Source organism: Andrographis paniculata, unplaced genomic scaffold (assembly GCF_009805555.1).
Source record: "Andrographis paniculata isolate CXL003 unplaced genomic scaffold, ASM980555v1 Contig57END, whole genome shotgun sequence".
Lineage (NCBI taxonomy): Eukaryota > Viridiplantae > Streptophyta > Magnoliopsida > Lamiales > Acanthaceae > Andrographis > Andrographis paniculata.
In genome coordinates, this window is record NW_026137592.1 from 2325768 (window position 1) to 2342481 (window position 16714).

A 16714-nucleotide genomic window follows, 5' to 3' on the forward strand; every position below is an offset into this window, starting at 1 on the left:
ATATGATTTATTTATAATTTTTATTTGGGTAAACTGTTTTTTTACAGTCTCGTAACTTGACCCCTTTATCATTTTAGTCCCGTAAGTGGAGCCTGTCTCAAACTAGTCCTATAAGTGAAAAATTTTCGTTGTTTTAGTTCTCCGGTGCCGGAGATGCCCGCGTGGCTCGCCGGAAGTGACGTGTCCACCAGGTGTCGCTGACCTGGCGGACACGTGGATTCTTTTTTTATTTTTTTTTTCAATTTTTTAAAACTTATTTTTAATTGGAACAAATAAACAAAATACAAATAAAATTAAAAATAAATTTTAAAAAATGAAAAAAAAATAATAAATCCACGGACACATCACCTCCGGCGAGCCACGCGGGCGTTTCCGGCGCCGGAGGACTAAAACAGAGAAAATCTTTCACTTATGGGACTAGTTTGCGACAAGCTCCAGTTAGGGGACTAAAATGATAAAAAGGTCTAGTTACGGGACTAAAAAAACAATTTACCTTTCTCCTAAATACACAAATAAATATATATATCTAAAATTCTCTATTTTTTATTAACTATATCTAATTTTTGATTTTATATAAAATGAGATCTATCTTACGTAAACTTTATTGAAGTTAGTTTTTTAAATCTTTATAACAAATGTTAAAATCCGTCACCTCAAGATATGCTTAAATATTTAGCAAGAATTTTATTGTGAGTGTACTTTTTATTTTTTTAAAAAAATTATGGTAAAAAAAAAAAGTAATATTTTTCTTACTTAAATTACAAACATATACTAATACCAAATTATCATTAATTTTTACTTAAATTACAAATATATCATTACATATACAATTATTTTATACATAAAAATCAAATAGCAAAAATATCAAAATATCTTACATATTTTCACTGACTAATAAAATACTATATTTCTTAATCTATTGTAAAATTTTAAAGAAATACTTTCATCCAGAACCAAAGGAATATATTTATTAAAAATTGTACAAATTGAATAATAGTGATTTAAACTTGACATACAAACCAAACACCACCTTTGGTTTGTCCCTACTAGTTTTATGTTGAAAATCCTCATCCCTTTTTAACAAGATGTCTTGGGGCAAGACTTCTAATTTAACTGGTAACTAAAATTTTCACATATCCAACAATTCATAGCCATGTTATGATTTGTCTGTTGGGCCTAATTTGCAGCGTATTAGGTTCGATCGGAGATTTACCCAGTGCACATTTTCGGTTAGCAACTGCAAATTCTCACGTCAAAAAAAAAAAAAAAAAAAAACATATAAATTCCAATACAAATTCACAAAAATATTAATCACAACTCCTCAACTTTCAACTCTTCCTACTAGTAATGAACTCAACTAAAGCAAGTAGCGGCGCCGCCTTATCCGAATCGAACTCCGCCAACTCCTCCTTAGCCTCATGGCACAACTTCTTTGCATATTCCCGGGCACCCTTGAGCCCCAAAAGTTTTGGATATGTCGCTTTGTCGGTGGCCAAGTCCTTGCCCGCAGTTTTTCCTATTTCTTGCGGCGACATGGTCATATCTAATATGTCATCCACCACTTGAAAGAGCAATCCAATTTTTCGGGCAAAAACCCGCAGTTTATTCACCTGTTCATGACTTCCTCCGCCAAGAATGGCTCCCATCACCATGGAAGCCTCTATTAGGGCACCGGCTTTGTGGCTGTGTACGAATTCTAATGTGTGTAGTGTCACGTTCGCATTGTTTCCAGTGAGTTTCATGTCGACCACCTGCCCCGCCACCATGCCTTCGACTCCAAGCGCTTTTGCTAATTCATCGACACATGCTACGACCCTTTCCGGTGAGACTCCTTTGGTGGTTGTCGCTATGAACTCGAACGCGAAGGCCACTAAAGAATCAGCTGACATGATACGATCAATTCTTTACTTCTTCTGTTTAACAAGTTGTATATAGGTAACATATAATATATTGCATCCGCACCGAATCAAAGGGGTCTTTTAGGGTTTTATAGTATATTAAAAAATGTAATCGTATTTTATTAGTTAGTGGAAGCATGTAAGAGTTTTTGACATTTTTGCTCTTTGACCTTATGTATAAAGTAATTGTATGTGTAATCGTATCTTTGTAGGTTAAGTAAAAATTAAGGTTATTCTGATATTAGTATGATACTTTTTCTAAAATAGGAAAAAAGATACTTGGAAGTAGAACAGACGAAAATGATAAATAAGATACTTTGAATTAAAACGGAAGGAGTATATTTTATTTTATATATATATATCTTATCTTATAAATTTTATTTTTTTTTTAAAATACAATAAAATTAATTTGGTTAGAAGAATATTTTGTTGCATTAATGTAAATGTTTATAGTTTGCTATATCTTAAGTTAAATATTGTATATTATCTATAATATTAAGTCAAGATACACATGATTAATGTATGTAATATTTTTTTTATGAAAAGGGTACTATATATACACTTTGTATTAATTATTTTTTGGGTACACTGATTTTTTAATCTCGTAATTAAACTTTTTTTTTATCATTTTAGTCTCATAACTGAAGCCTGTCGCAAACAAGTCATGTAAGTGAAAAATTTTCGCAATTTTAGTCCTCCGGCACCGGAGATGCCTACATGGCACCCGCATAGCTCGGAGGACACGTGTCCGCCAAGTCAGCGACAACTAGCGGACACATTAATTTTTATTTTTAAATTTTTAATTTAATTTTTTTAATTAATTTATTTTGTATTTTTTTGTAAAAATTAAAAAAAAAAAATTCCCACAAGCCATGTAGGCATCTTCAACGCTGAAGGACTAAAATTTCGAAATTTTTCTACTTACACTATTAATTTGTGACACACTATAATTACTAGACTAAAATCATGAACAGATCATGCTAAAAGCTCAGTTTACTCGTTCATTTATTTTATTTTATATTTTCTTTTCATGTGAAAGTTCGCATTCGTTCCTCTTCGAGTGTGTTAGGCAGAATTAACGCACGCATTCTATTACCTGCGTGCACGGCAATATTCTCGCCGAACACCTTGTGATTGGTGGGATTCCCTCGCCGGAGGTCGTCGTTGTCCATCCACGGCAGGTCGTCGTGGATGAGGGACGCGGTGTTCACCATCTCGACGGCGCAGGCGGCGGGGACGACGCCCGACTGGTTCCCGCCGACGAATTCGCATGCGGAGATGCACAGCATCGGCCGGATTCGCTTCCCGCCGGCGAGCAACGAGTACCTCATCGCCTCATGGATCACCGCCGGCCTCCGCATCGCGACGGCGCTGTCGAGCGCCTCGTTCATTAATTTCATCTTCTCCGCCGCGTACTGGCTGAAGTCGAAGCCCCGCCGCCGCTCCTCCCTGGCGGCGGCGGCTTTCATTTCCTGCTCCGGCAGAACCGGCGATACGCCGCCGGAATATGCAATGCCTGTCCTCTTCAGTCTCATCGGACATGGCGGAAGTTTGGCGGTGCCCACGACGGAGCTCCGAAGCGGCGGCGGCGGCTGGCTGAAAACGACGGCGGAATTGACGGCGAAGGGATATAGTAGATTCATTGATTTGATTTGATTTGATTTACTGTATAGTTCCGTGGGATTTGGACAGAAAGATTCAAATAATTAAATTGTTGAGAAACGTAGGTTTGAAGGAAGATATTGAACCATGATTAGTTATCAGGGTGCGGGAGAAAATTGCAAACAATATTGTTTTATATTCATCTATATCTTATATGTTTGTAAAATGGTTATTTTTATCCTTTTGAGACCGCATCCAACTAAAAATAACAATTTTTACAAATATATATGATATATTTTCTAAATAAAATAAATATATAATAGAAGTGCTAATGATATATATGGAGATATTTTTATAATTTTCCTTTAGGTTGTGTCAATGGGATTATTTAGGCCTTTTTTAAGCATATTTTTCAATCACTTATATTAAATAATTAATATTATACTTGTTAAATAATGATTTTATTTTTTAAAACAAGGCGCTCCTCCGTCCCACTTCATAATACAATAAGAGTAAAAATGGTTTCATTCAATATCATAATTATAAATTTTAATTTTATTAAAAAAAAAAAATTTGATCTTATTCAAATAAAAATTTATTAATTTTAGTCTAAAATGGTTGACTGAGACTGAACACGATCGTGTTGGCTTAAACACGGCTATGTTGGATGACTCAGAAGGTAAATGCGTGTCCCAGGCAGCCAACACGGTCATCTTGATTACCCTGCACTTCTGAACACGGCGTGTTTCTGCCCGTATTCTAAACACATCCATGTTCTTGTCTATCTTCTCAACACAACCATGTTCTAAATAATGTTTCTATCCATGTTCTCAACACAATCATGTTATAGGTCATGCTCATGTTATAGGTCATGTTCACGACCATGTTTTCAATATAATCATATTGTAGGTCATATATATTATTTTCACTTTTTGGTTAAAATTATTTGATATATATATTTATAATTTAACAAAAATATTTTTTACAATTATTTTATAATATAAAAAATAATCAATTTTTAATATTTAAAAAATATATAAAAATAATAATATATTAATATATATATTTTTAAAAATTTATAGTAAAAATTTTAAAATATTATTTCAAATTAATTATTTCTATAAATTATAAATTAAATTTATTATTCAAAATAATATTTCAAAATAATACTCCCCCGTCTCACATTGGATGTCTGATTATAAGTATAATTAGTAGATAATTAAAAATGTATTAGTGAAAATAATTATCATAAAAATTAAATAATTATAAATTAAAATTAAGATAACTCATTAGTTTAATTAAAATTAAAAAATATTGTGTAATTATTTTCCAAAAAAGAAAAGTAACATGAGATACGGGATGGACAAAAACGGCAATGTGAACATGGTAAGTGTAATGGAGAGAGTATTATTAAAAATATATATTAATATATTATTTTTATATATTTTTATAATATTAAAAATTGACTATTTTTTATATTATAAAATTATTGTAAAAAATATTTTTGTTGAATTATAAATATATATATTAAATAATTTTAATCAAAAAGTGAAAATAATAATAAATATAATCTACGATATGATTATATTAAAAACATTGTCGTGAACATGTCCTAGACATGGTTATGTTGATAATATGAGCAGAAACGTGACCTAGAATATGGTTGTGTTGACAACATGGACAAGAACATGACTGTGTTCAGAATATGCGCAATCAACGCGGCCCTTGTTGGCTGTCCGGGACGTCCAGTCACCTTTTGAGTCATCCAATACGGCCGTGTTCAGTCCTAGTCAACCACCTTGGGACTAAAATTGATAAATTTTTATTTGAATTGGACCAAAATTGATAAATTTTTTTGAATGTGACTAAAATTGATAATTATGATATTTGAATGAGACCAAAAATAATTTTTGTTCAAACAATACATGTCATAAATATATATATATATATATACACATAAATTATATTAATTTTACTGACCAAACTAGACTTCCACGAAAGCTGAGGCTAATTTTTTTTTTTAATAAAATTAATTATACTAAAAAAAACCAAATATTTTATTTTTACTTAAATTATCATCCTACCATTACACATATAAAATTACTTTATATATAAAATATAAAAGCAAAAATTTTAAAACTTCTTACATACTTATCATGATAATAAAATATTATTACTATTAAAAAAATAAAATATTATTATTATTTAATTTACTTACAAAACTTCAAATAATAAAAGATTATTATTATTTAATTTACTTACCAAACTTCAAATGACCCTTTAAATTGGAACGGGAGAGTCCAAATTTTCATTAGAAAAAAATCACAATTAAAATTTTTAGTATTTTTTTAACACTGATTATTATTTTTATACTGGATATACATATATTTTTAAAAATTAGTGAAACATAATCAAATAAAATAAAAAGGAGGGAAGGGTTGAAGCCTCATGCCCACTTATCGATTCGGTTAACATAATAAAAATACAATATATAAACCGATAACAAATAACAATTATTTTCACAAAACATGTGTTAATATTAGTTTTCGCAAATAGAATATGTACATACAACTAGGGATATCAACGGCCGGGTTTGGGACGGGTTCTCTAGGCCCCGAGACCCGCCCCGCTAGAAAATATTAGGCTTCGAGACTTGCCTCGTCCCGCTTTCACCCGGCCCCGGGTTCGGGGCCAATTTGACAAACCCGTTTTTTTTAAAAAATATATAATAATAAATATTTTTTTAACAATCGAATACTAAAACAAATAGCATTAAAAGCACAAAAAAAAACTAAAAACAATCAAATATTGATCCATAAAAATAAGATAAATAAATAAGTAATATATATTTATTATATAAATATATATATTAGGTATAATAATTGCAGACAACTAAATGAATTTTATATTTAAAATTATTTAAGTAAATAAATAATATATTTTTATTATATAAATGTACATATATATTAGTTATAATAATTTTAAAAAATACCCGAGTTCGGGTACCGGTCCGGGTTGGAACGAATTTTTAGTAAAACCCGTAACCCGCCCCAAACCCGGCCGGATTTAAAATTTTAAATTCACAACCCGCCCCGAAACTTATTATTTAGACCTGAACCCGCTCTATTAAGAGCGGGTCCGGGGCTAATCCGCCCCATTTGACATCTCTACATACAACATGCCTAACATGTGTTTTAGTTGAAAAAATATACTGACAGCTTATTCTCAAACACAATTCAGTTAGGGATGGTTTGAGATAGTATACCGAAAATTTCGAAATATATTTTATACCGTATCAAATTTTTTAATTTATAAAAAAAAAATATCGATATTGTATCATATAATTAGAATATACAAAAATACCATTTTTTTTAATTATCTATATATACTGAAAATATCTTATTGTATATTATTATCATACAAAAAAGTTATATTGTATCGAAATTTTAAAATTTTTTCGGTATTTTTTTTTACGAGCATGCATGTTACTGTAATTCAGTATTTTTTATTCGCAAATTCGGTATACCAAAATATTTGTACGGTACGGTAAAATATCTTACCAAAAATTTTGTACCGTACATATACGATGTGATATTAAATTTGTTATGTCATTAAGAACTATCTCTAACAACACCCAAATTCGAAAAATTTTATATATTGTTTATATAAAATTTTTTTTATTACATTTTTTATTGTATAAATTACATTTAAATTATTAAAATTATTATTATTTTTTATTTAAATGCATGTATTTGATTTACAATAAATACAATTATTATTATTATTTTTAAATGATATCAGTAAATAAATTCAATATTTAAAAATTAAAATAAAAAATATTTTAATTATTAATTTAATATTTTATCAAATAAAAAAAATATTTAATGTAACACTTTATTACATTTATTAATCAAAATAATTAATTAACTAACACAATATTTATTAAACTGCGTGTCCAAAAGAAACTGGACTAATTTCACGGGACGAATGAAGTATATTAATAGAAACAATAATGTATTGAACTGCGGTAATTAATATTTTAAGTTAGGAGCGCGCAAAATATTTTAAATCTAAAATACAATATGAATTAAATTGAAATTTAAAATTTGATATTCTTTTAATTTTTTTGTATCGATACGGATTGAATGTTTTATAAATTTAGAACATTCAAATCGGTATACTAAAAATTAAAACTAATCCAAAATTTGAAATATTATAGTATTTTAATATATTTTATTAGTATCATATATTAATATTTTAATAAAATAAAAACTCAAACTTATTAATTATATTTTAGTATACTTATTTTTAATTATTAATATATATTTAATGTTATAAAATATTTATAAAAATATAAATAAAATTTGAAAATTTGAAAAAAATAATAAAAAATAGAATTTCAGATTATTGCTGTTTTTTAAGAGCTTGTCTCTTTTGATAAGTTTGAAAAAAATTTCATTTGGTTTTGGTATTAAAATAATGTACGATGAATTATCTTGTAAGAAAAAAAAAAATTATTTTATCTGAGAAACATAATTCAAATAGTAAAAACGTAAGAGTTTTGGTATAAAGTAACACACTCTTAGTTTGGTTCGAATATCGATTAGATTCAGATTGACTTTTTATTGAAAAAAATTAATAAAATTGAATTTTCGGATCCAAGTACTCAGCCTTACTTTTAAATTTTCGTTATAACGTAGGATACACTTAATTCTAAATTAAATTTTAAATAGTGGCGTGACATATAAAATACTGTTTAAATTAATTCTTATCTTTTTTATTATCAAATGTATTGACCTTAATTAAAATTACTATAATGAACTGGCAAACTTCTATTCAATATTTAACAAGAGTGAGCATATTTTGTAAATATACAGCTATTTGATATCCGAACGAAACTGAATAAATATTCGAAATTGAATCGTATTCGAACCGAAAATTTCGGTTAACCGAAAATATTTGCAATATTTGTAAATAATTCAAACCGAATTAAAATTAAAAAATAATATATTAAAAAATAATTTAAATTCTAATTAAATCAAAATATTTGCAAATATTTCAAATATCTGAACCGAAACTGAACCGAATATAATTATTAATATAAATTTTAAAATATAATAATATAAATATATAAAATATATTCGGTTTAGTTAACCGAATCGAAAAAAATATCAAAAATCGAAATCGAATCGAACCGAACAAATATCAAGTATGCAATATTTGTATTCGAACCGAATTTACTCGGTTAACCGAAAATTCGATTCAGTTCAACGGTTGCGATTATTATATAATGCATTTGTTACCATTGATTGTCTAATTTTAACTTGAAGTTTAATAGACATTATATTTTAATTAAGGTATTTTTAATTAGTGGCCCAACCATAATTATACAATGAAAGGGGCTAAGTTTTTAAATTTATAAAATAATACTATATTTTTTCATGTTTATTTGTTCTCCAAGTAATTTTAATTTTTCAATTATTATATTTTGAAAATATTACAAATTAAAAGATTACCGCGGTTTTCGATCGCTATATTTTGTAAATATTTATTTATTTATTATTTTATAAAATCAAAATATAATATAATTTCTCAATAGAAAAAAAAATTGCCCAATTAAATTTTTTATTTTTTACTTTTATTTATTTCAATAATTTTTTCAATACTATATAAATATTTAGTTTACTATAATCGGAACGACGAAATTGTGTATTCTAATTGAAAAATAAAAGTTGATAGTAATATATATTTATTAAGATAAAATGGTAATAATATAAAAACACATACACTCTTAGAGAATTTGATAACAATTTTGTTAGCATATTTTAGTTTTAAATTATTAGTTTTCAAAAAGTTATAATAATATTAATAAAAATTATCCTAGTACGTATCATTTATATATACATCAATATAATAATATATTTCTCTTAAAATTATAAGAATCTATAAAAAGTTTTGTTTACTTTATTATGAGAGATTTCGTACAATATAATTTTCTTATAATTTTTAGTAGAAATTTAATACATTTCACGAAATTTTAAAGTTTATAAATTGTTAAATATTTAAAAAAATTAAAAGCTTGTAATAAATATATTAATATTTTAAAATATTTTTTGGAAAAATGAATTAAATACCTCTAAATTATAAAAAATTTTAAAATATAAATTAAATACGCTTAAAATTTAAAAATCTAACAAAATCTTATAAACAATTGATTGAATACACTCCGTGAATTTCACCGTCTTCAATATTTATTTTCAATTAAAAAATATTATATGTAAAAAAATACTTCTATTAGTGTTTTATAATACTATTATAATGATATTTGTGTAAAAAAATCATACAAATATAAATTATAAAGATATTTTATTATTAAGTATAATGACACAAAAAAGTAAATGAGACATTTAGAACCGAAGATATGGAGTGTAAGAACAAAGGGTTTGTTTCCTTTTCCATTTTATTTCCTTAATTTATTTCTACACTTTCAAACTCTGTCAAAATATTTATATATATATATATATATTCAACACTAATTTTTCATGTATAACATTATATTCAACAATAATTTCATTTTAAAATAATTAAAAGAAAAAAAATACAAAATGAACAAACTCAAAACATTCATTCTAATCCATCCATCAGTTCTTCCTAAAAGCAACGTATTCCGCTAAAGCGGCCAATGGCGCGACCTTATTCGAATCGAACTCTACTAGTTTCTCCATGGCCTCCTCGAACAATTTTTTTGCGAATTCGCGAGCATTTTCGAGACCCAAAAGTTTTGGATATGTCGTTTTGTTGGTGGCCAAGTCCTTTCCCGCAGTTTTTCCTAACACTTGAGACGACATGGTCACATCTAATATGTCGTCTACCACTTGACCCATCACCCCAATTTTTCGAGCAAAAATACGTAGTTTATCCACTTGTTCATAACTTCCGCCGCCAAGAATCGCGCCCATCACCGCCGAAGCCTCCACCAACACGGCGGACTTATGGATGCTTATGAATTCTAAAGTGTTTAAAGTCACATTAGTATTGTTTCCGGTGAGTTTCATGTCGACCACTTGTCCCGTCGCCACACCCTCGGCCCCGATTGCCTTTGCTAATTCGTCGACACATGCTAGGACCCTTTCCGGCGAAACACCTTTGGTAGCCCTTACGATGAACTCAAATGCAAACGCCATTAAAGAATCACCTGATATGGCATGGACAATTTTTAATAAGTAAAATTTTTTTTTTTTTGTGCTGTATCTAACCTTCTTTATCATTTTAGAACTTTAAGTGAATTACGTCTAAAAATAGTCTCGTAAGTAAAATTTTTCCGCTAAAATGGTCCTGCGGTGCCGAACTCGCTAAGCTGGCAGTTGTTGCTGACGTGGCGCTGATGTGTCATTGCCACATAGATGCCATATCGGATGACCATTTTAACGAAAAAAATTTACATGCAACTATTTTGAAACAAAATCCATTTAAATATCCTAAAAATGATAAATGAGATCATATATGGGACTAAAAAATAGTTTACGAAGACATCTTGTAAAATAAAAAATAAAAAAATTTCCACATATCGCAGATGTGTCATCTACGTGGCAATGAGATGTCAGGTGCGTCATCGCCACGTCAGCAACGGTACACCAATGTGGCGAGTCCGGCACCGGAGGACTATTTTATTGAAAATTTTTTACTTACAGGACTATTTTCAGACATGGTCTACTTAAAATACTAAAATGATAAAAGGAGGTTAGATACCAAAACTAAAAAAACACTTTACCCTTCTTTAATTTTTCTGTTCTATTTAATTATTTAAAACTATTTGAAAAATATCCGCTCCAGATTCTCACGTCAAAAAAAAAAAAAAAAAAATCCTTTGTAAGTGTGTTTGTTTGTGGAGCAATGAACAGTCGGTTTTGAATGTAATATTATTAATGAAAACTATATGTGTAATATAATCTTTTAAATTTAAATTTTTTATGTAAGAATGTATATATATATATATATATATTCAAACAAATATTTGAAATCTTTATAGAGTAACTTGTGAACAATATTAAATATACACACAATATATATAGCATGAAAATATTTTCCAACTGGCATTCGATAGTATTCTGGATATTTTAAAAATTATTAATTTTTGAATAAAATATAATTATCATTTAATATCTTTACAAAATATATTCTTTTAATTAAAATGAACTTTAAAAGATTTTTTCAAAAAAAAATGTTAATAAAATATATTTGAATTTATATATTACTATTCAGTGTTTTTTTTTTAAATTTTTTTATTGTATGCATTTCATATGAAATTATTATTATTTTTTTTTCACAAAAGCATCTTCCAAGCCAAACAACTAATAATAATAACAATAATTCTCAGAAAAAGGACACTCTGTAACCCGTTTTGATTATTTTTAACTATTTATAATAAGACATTATTAATTTTTTAATTTTTTATTATTCAAATTTAACCTTGTCTTCTAAGTAAGAATATGCACAATTATACTGGGCAAACAGATCATTTTAGTTTCGTAACTAAATTTTTTTATTATTTTAATCATGTAATAAGAATATATCGCAAATTAGTCTCTAAGTTAAAATTTTTCGCACTTTTAATTTTTTGACGCCGGAGATACCTACGTGACACCTGTATGGCTCGCGGGATAATACATGTCCGTCACGTTACCAACACTCGGCAAACACAAGAATTTTTGTTAATTTTAGTTTTTCTATAAATTTTTTTGATTTAGTTTATTTTGTCATATTTGTAAAAATTTACAGAACTAATTTGCTATATACTTCAATTAGGAAATTGAGACTAAAATCAGTTTACCCAACTATTATATTAAAAATAATTATTTTACCAGCAACGACTGCAACCTTCTCCCCAAACATCTTATGAACAGTGGGCTTGCCGCGGCGGAGGTCGTCGTTGTCCAGCCATGGCAGGTCGTCGTGGACCAGCGACATCGTGTGGGCCATCTCCACGGCGCAAGCGGCGGGGACGGCACTGGACTGGTTCCCGCCGACGAATTCGCAGGCGGCGATGCACAGCATAGGCCGGAGTCGTTTCCCGCCGGCGAGCAACGAGTACCTCATCGCCTCGTCGATCACCGCCGGCCGCCTCATCGCGACGGCGCCGTCGAGCGCCATGTTCACTAATTCCACCTTCTCCGCCGCGTACTGGCTGAAGTCGAAGCCCCCCAGCTCCACCGGTCTGGTGGCGGCTTTCACTTCCTGCTCCGGCGACACGCCGCCGGAATGCGCAACGCCGGTCATCTTCGATCTCATCGGACATGGCGGCAGCAGTCGGAAGGAGGTACGCAGGTGGCTGAAAACGGCCGCGGAATTGGCAGCGCGTGGATGAACGGGATTTGCGGATCGCGTGAGCATCTCAAGAACTAATACGTCGAATTTGGACAGCCGTAATGAAACGAATTAATTGTTTGGAAATGGATGAAATTAAGAAGAGATACACTGCAAGTATAGTCAAACGCCTGCACACAGAGGCACATTTATCTTAGGTTTAGTTATTGGATGATTTTTTTTTTAATTTTAATTTAAATATTGATTTAGACGTGATTTATATATATATATATATATTCAGATTTAAGTTTTTGGATTTGAATTTTTGAATTTTTTTATTTTAAATAGTTGTTTGGTGTGCCCTAAATAAATATTTATTTGATATTTTATATGTGAAATTAATTTTTACCGTAATATAATAGTTAGTTTGGTTTGTTAAGGTTTGTTATTTTAACAATTCATTAAAATGAACATTTTATTGTGCATAATTTTCAATAAAAATATACTACTCCCTCCATCCCACATATCATGTCCACGTTGCCGTTTTTGTCGGTCCTACATACCATGTCACTTTCCTTTTTTTGGTGAATGATTATATACTTTAATCTCATTTTAAACTTTTTAATTTTATTTTTTAAAAGTTTAATTAAACTAATTAGTTATCTTAATCTTAATTTATAATTATTTATATTATAGAATAATTATTTTTACTAATACATTTTTAATTATATACTAATTACACATCTTCTAAAATACCGTGTCTACAGTGTAGCAGACACGGTATGTGGGACGGAGGTAGTACTTTTTTACAAAATATCATATACCAAAATACTATTTAAACAAAATTTCAAATCAAATTCAAACCGCGATCAAACAAACTCTAAGATATGGATGAAGTCGTCTACAGGAAAATCAAAAGAAATTTGATGAGTTCGGTTCGACTTACCCAGAGAAAAACTCTAAAATATGAATGAGAAATTGTTATTGGAAGGTATTTTACTTCTATCATTGACAAAGAAACTACCTTTTGCAGCGTCAAAGTTCATCATAATATTGTACCTTTATAACTGAATACATATCCAGATGTATTCTTTCTCTTGTTATAGTTGCTTCCTGCTAAATCGACATCCATAAATCCAGTTAACTAAAGTTTCATTCTTTCGAAGATCAATGTTTTATTTGCGGTACTTCGTAAATACTTTAGTATCCATTTCATTCCTCCTTCTCAATTTGCATATTACTCATAAATCAACTACTACTCTCACTGCATGTGTTTTATCCAATCTTATACCAAATTTGACGTACATTGGGCTTTCGGAAGCGGATGCATAGAGAACACTTATCAATCTAAGCATGTTTCAACTCTTTCTTTGGTGAGTCATTGTTTAACAATTTGAAGCAACTCTCATCATGTGTGATTACGAGTTTTAGCATCATATTTGTTCAACTTTCTCAATACCTTCACATACTCTGCCCGTGAGAGACTTAACTTTAAATTACCGTTCAAACAAAGCTATTAAATTTGTATACTGTTTGTCACCATTCGTACACATCAAATTCTTTAAAATACGGCAAACTATTGTAAAAAAATACGGGATGAGATCTCCTGCACCAACACATATCGAAGAAGACAAAATACCATACAGATACACATATAAGAACAAAGTATAAATACAAATTCAAAACAACATTAAACACGACTCTTCATTCTTCACTTTTTCCTATAAGCGATGAACTCAGCTAGAGCGGCTAGTGGTGTCGCCTTATCCGAATCGAACTCCACCAATTGCTCCTTAGCCTCATCCCGCAATTTCTTTGCAAATTCACGGGCACCCTTGAGCCCCAAAAGCTTTGGATATGTCGCCTTGTCAGTGGCTAAGTCCTTGCCCGCAGTTTTTCCTATCTCTTGCGACGACATGGTCACATCTAGTATGTCATCTACTACTTGAAAGAGCAATCCAATTTTTCGGGCAAAGATCCGTAGTTTATCCACTTGTTCATGACTTCCACCGCCAAGAATGGCCCCCATCACCACCGAAGCCTCTATTAATACACCGGCCTTGTGGTTGTGTATGAATTCTAATGTGCCTAGTGTCACGTTAGCATTGTTTCCGGTGAGGTGCATGTCGACCACTTGCCCTATCGCTATGCCTTCCGTAGCATTTGCTAATTCAACAACACATGCTAAGATCCTCTCCGGAGATGCATTTTTTGTGGCTGTCACTAAGAACTCGAATGCGAAGGCCGATAAAAAATCAGCTGCCATGATACAAACGATTTTTTTAAAAAAAATTATATATGTATGGATCAGTTGCTGATCCAATCAAATTAACATAATATTGATTTGATCAGAGTAACATATGTTATAAAGAATGATCAACATATATTATATTATAAATTAATTTTACATTTAAAATATTAGATTAATATTTATATATATTACATCAACACTACAAAAAAAATAGTATATTTGTAACGGAATTCCGTAACTAAAGATCACGTAGCTAACGTAATTCCATCATTAATTCCATCTCTAATATCATTAGTAACGGAAAAAGTGAATTTAAAGACGGAAAAATCTCGTTACAAAAATAATATTTTCTTGTAGTGCAAATAATTATTTTAATTTAAAATTATCGTTCTCAAAACCCAAAACATAATTGTTTTTGGAACCATTGCCGTTAACCTTTTTTTTTTCTAATATCATATTAAATAATTGTTTATTATTCTCAATTTTTTTTTTTTTTAAAGAAACTTAAAAAATCTCTGTTTAAATAGATTGTTCATTATAATCTTTTATACCAAGAAAAAAAGTTAATTATCATAATTTTACGTGGCAGACTAATAAATTTCAAACCGTGAGTTTGATTTCTGAATTGGTTGTAACAAAAGAGTAGCCTTCTGTATTAATGATATATATATATATATGTCGTCGAAGTTTCGAGAAACATATGTTGTAGTGTTACCTGCGAGCACAGCTACCTTATAGCCGAACACCTTGTGACTGGTCGGCTGGCCGCGCCGGAGATCGTCGTTGTCCAACCACGGCAGGTCGTCGTGGATCACCGTCGCCGTGTTCACCATCTCGGCGGCGCACGCGGCGGCTACAGCGGCGGACTGCTCCCCGCCGACGAATTCGCAGGCGGCGATGCACAGCATTGGCCGGAGTCGCTTCCCGCCGGCGAGCAACGAGTACCTCATCGCCTCGTGGATCACCGCCGGCCGCCTCATTGCGACGGCGCCGTCGAGCGCCTCGTTCACTAATTCCACCTTCTCCGCCGCGTACTGGCTGAAGTCGAAGCCCCGCCGCCGCTCCTCCCCGGCGGCGGCTTTCACTTCCTGCTCCGACTGAACCGCCGACACGCTGCCGGAGTACGCAATGGCTGTCCTTTTCAATCTCATCCGACGTGGCGGCAGTTTGCCGGAGCTCCGAAGCGACGGAGACCGCCTGAAAACGGCGCCGGCGGAATTGGCGGCGCCGGGATCGACGAGATTCATTGATTTGATTGTTTTAAGAATTTTGTGGAATTCGGACAGAAAAAAAAAAAAAAAAAAAAAAAAAAAAAAAAAAAATCGAAATGAATTAATTGTTGAGAAATGTAGATTTGAAGGAAGAGATTGAAGCATGATTGATTAAATTAATATTTTAGACAGGTGGATTTGTGTACATTCGTACTCTTGCATTTTGGACCAATATGTTAATTCTCGTCTGTGCTTTCAAATGGGTAACGCCTCGTTCATGAGATGGGCTCCATTTTAATATTTGGGCCCACCATTTTTGTTTAGAACGTATAATTTTTATTATTTTTTTATTTTTATACATAAAATTTATTTTTTAATTTTTATTTATTTTTTTTATACATAAGATAAAGAGTAAATTTGTCAATTTATAATAAAAAATTAATTGTCTA

General features: G+C 30.6%; 3 protein-coding genes across 4 annotated transcripts; all 3 read right to left on the reverse strand.

The window, feature by feature from the left end:
• Positions 1 to 1325: 1325 nt before the first annotated feature.
• Positions 1326 to 3515, reverse strand: LOC127257314 (geranylgeranyl pyrophosphate synthase, chloroplastic-like). Its single transcript, XM_051283689.1, has 2 exons — positions 2995 to 3515; positions 1326 to 1882 (listed from the first exon to the last, which is right to left on the reverse strand). The coding sequence occupies exons 1-2, from the start codon at positions 3431 to 3433 to the stop codon at positions 1329 to 1331; spliced, it is 993 nt and encodes a 330-aa protein (XP_051139646.1). The 5' UTR covers positions 3434 to 3515; the 3' UTR covers positions 1326 to 1328.
• Positions 3516 to 10141: 6626 nt separating this feature from the next.
• Positions 10142 to 12958, reverse strand: LOC127257324 (geranylgeranyl pyrophosphate synthase, chloroplastic-like). The gene is made up of 2 exons (XM_051283698.1): positions 12362 to 12958; positions 10142 to 10695 (listed from the first exon to the last, which is right to left on the reverse strand). The coding sequence occupies exons 1-2, from the start codon at positions 12888 to 12890 to the stop codon at positions 10142 to 10144; spliced, it is 1083 nt and encodes a 360-aa protein (XP_051139655.1). The 5' UTR covers positions 12891 to 12958.
• Positions 12959 to 14378: 1420 nt separating this feature from the next.
• Positions 14379 to 16332, reverse strand: LOC127257326 (geranylgeranyl pyrophosphate synthase, chloroplastic-like). 2 transcript variants are annotated; one of them, XM_051283701.1, is made up of 2 exons: positions 15786 to 16332; positions 14379 to 15033 (listed from the first exon to the last, which is right to left on the reverse strand). In XM_051283701.1, the coding sequence occupies exons 1-2, from the start codon at positions 16299 to 16301 to the stop codon at positions 14515 to 14517; spliced, it is 1035 nt and encodes a 344-aa protein (XP_051139658.1). In that variant the 5' UTR covers positions 16302 to 16332; the 3' UTR covers positions 14379 to 14514. The 2 variants fall into 2 exon arrangements, with proteins under 2 accessions (XP_051139658.1, XP_051139657.1); XM_051283700.1 differs by having other exon boundaries at positions 14379 to 15062; positions 15770 to 16332.
• Positions 16333 to 16714: the final 382 nt, after the last annotated feature.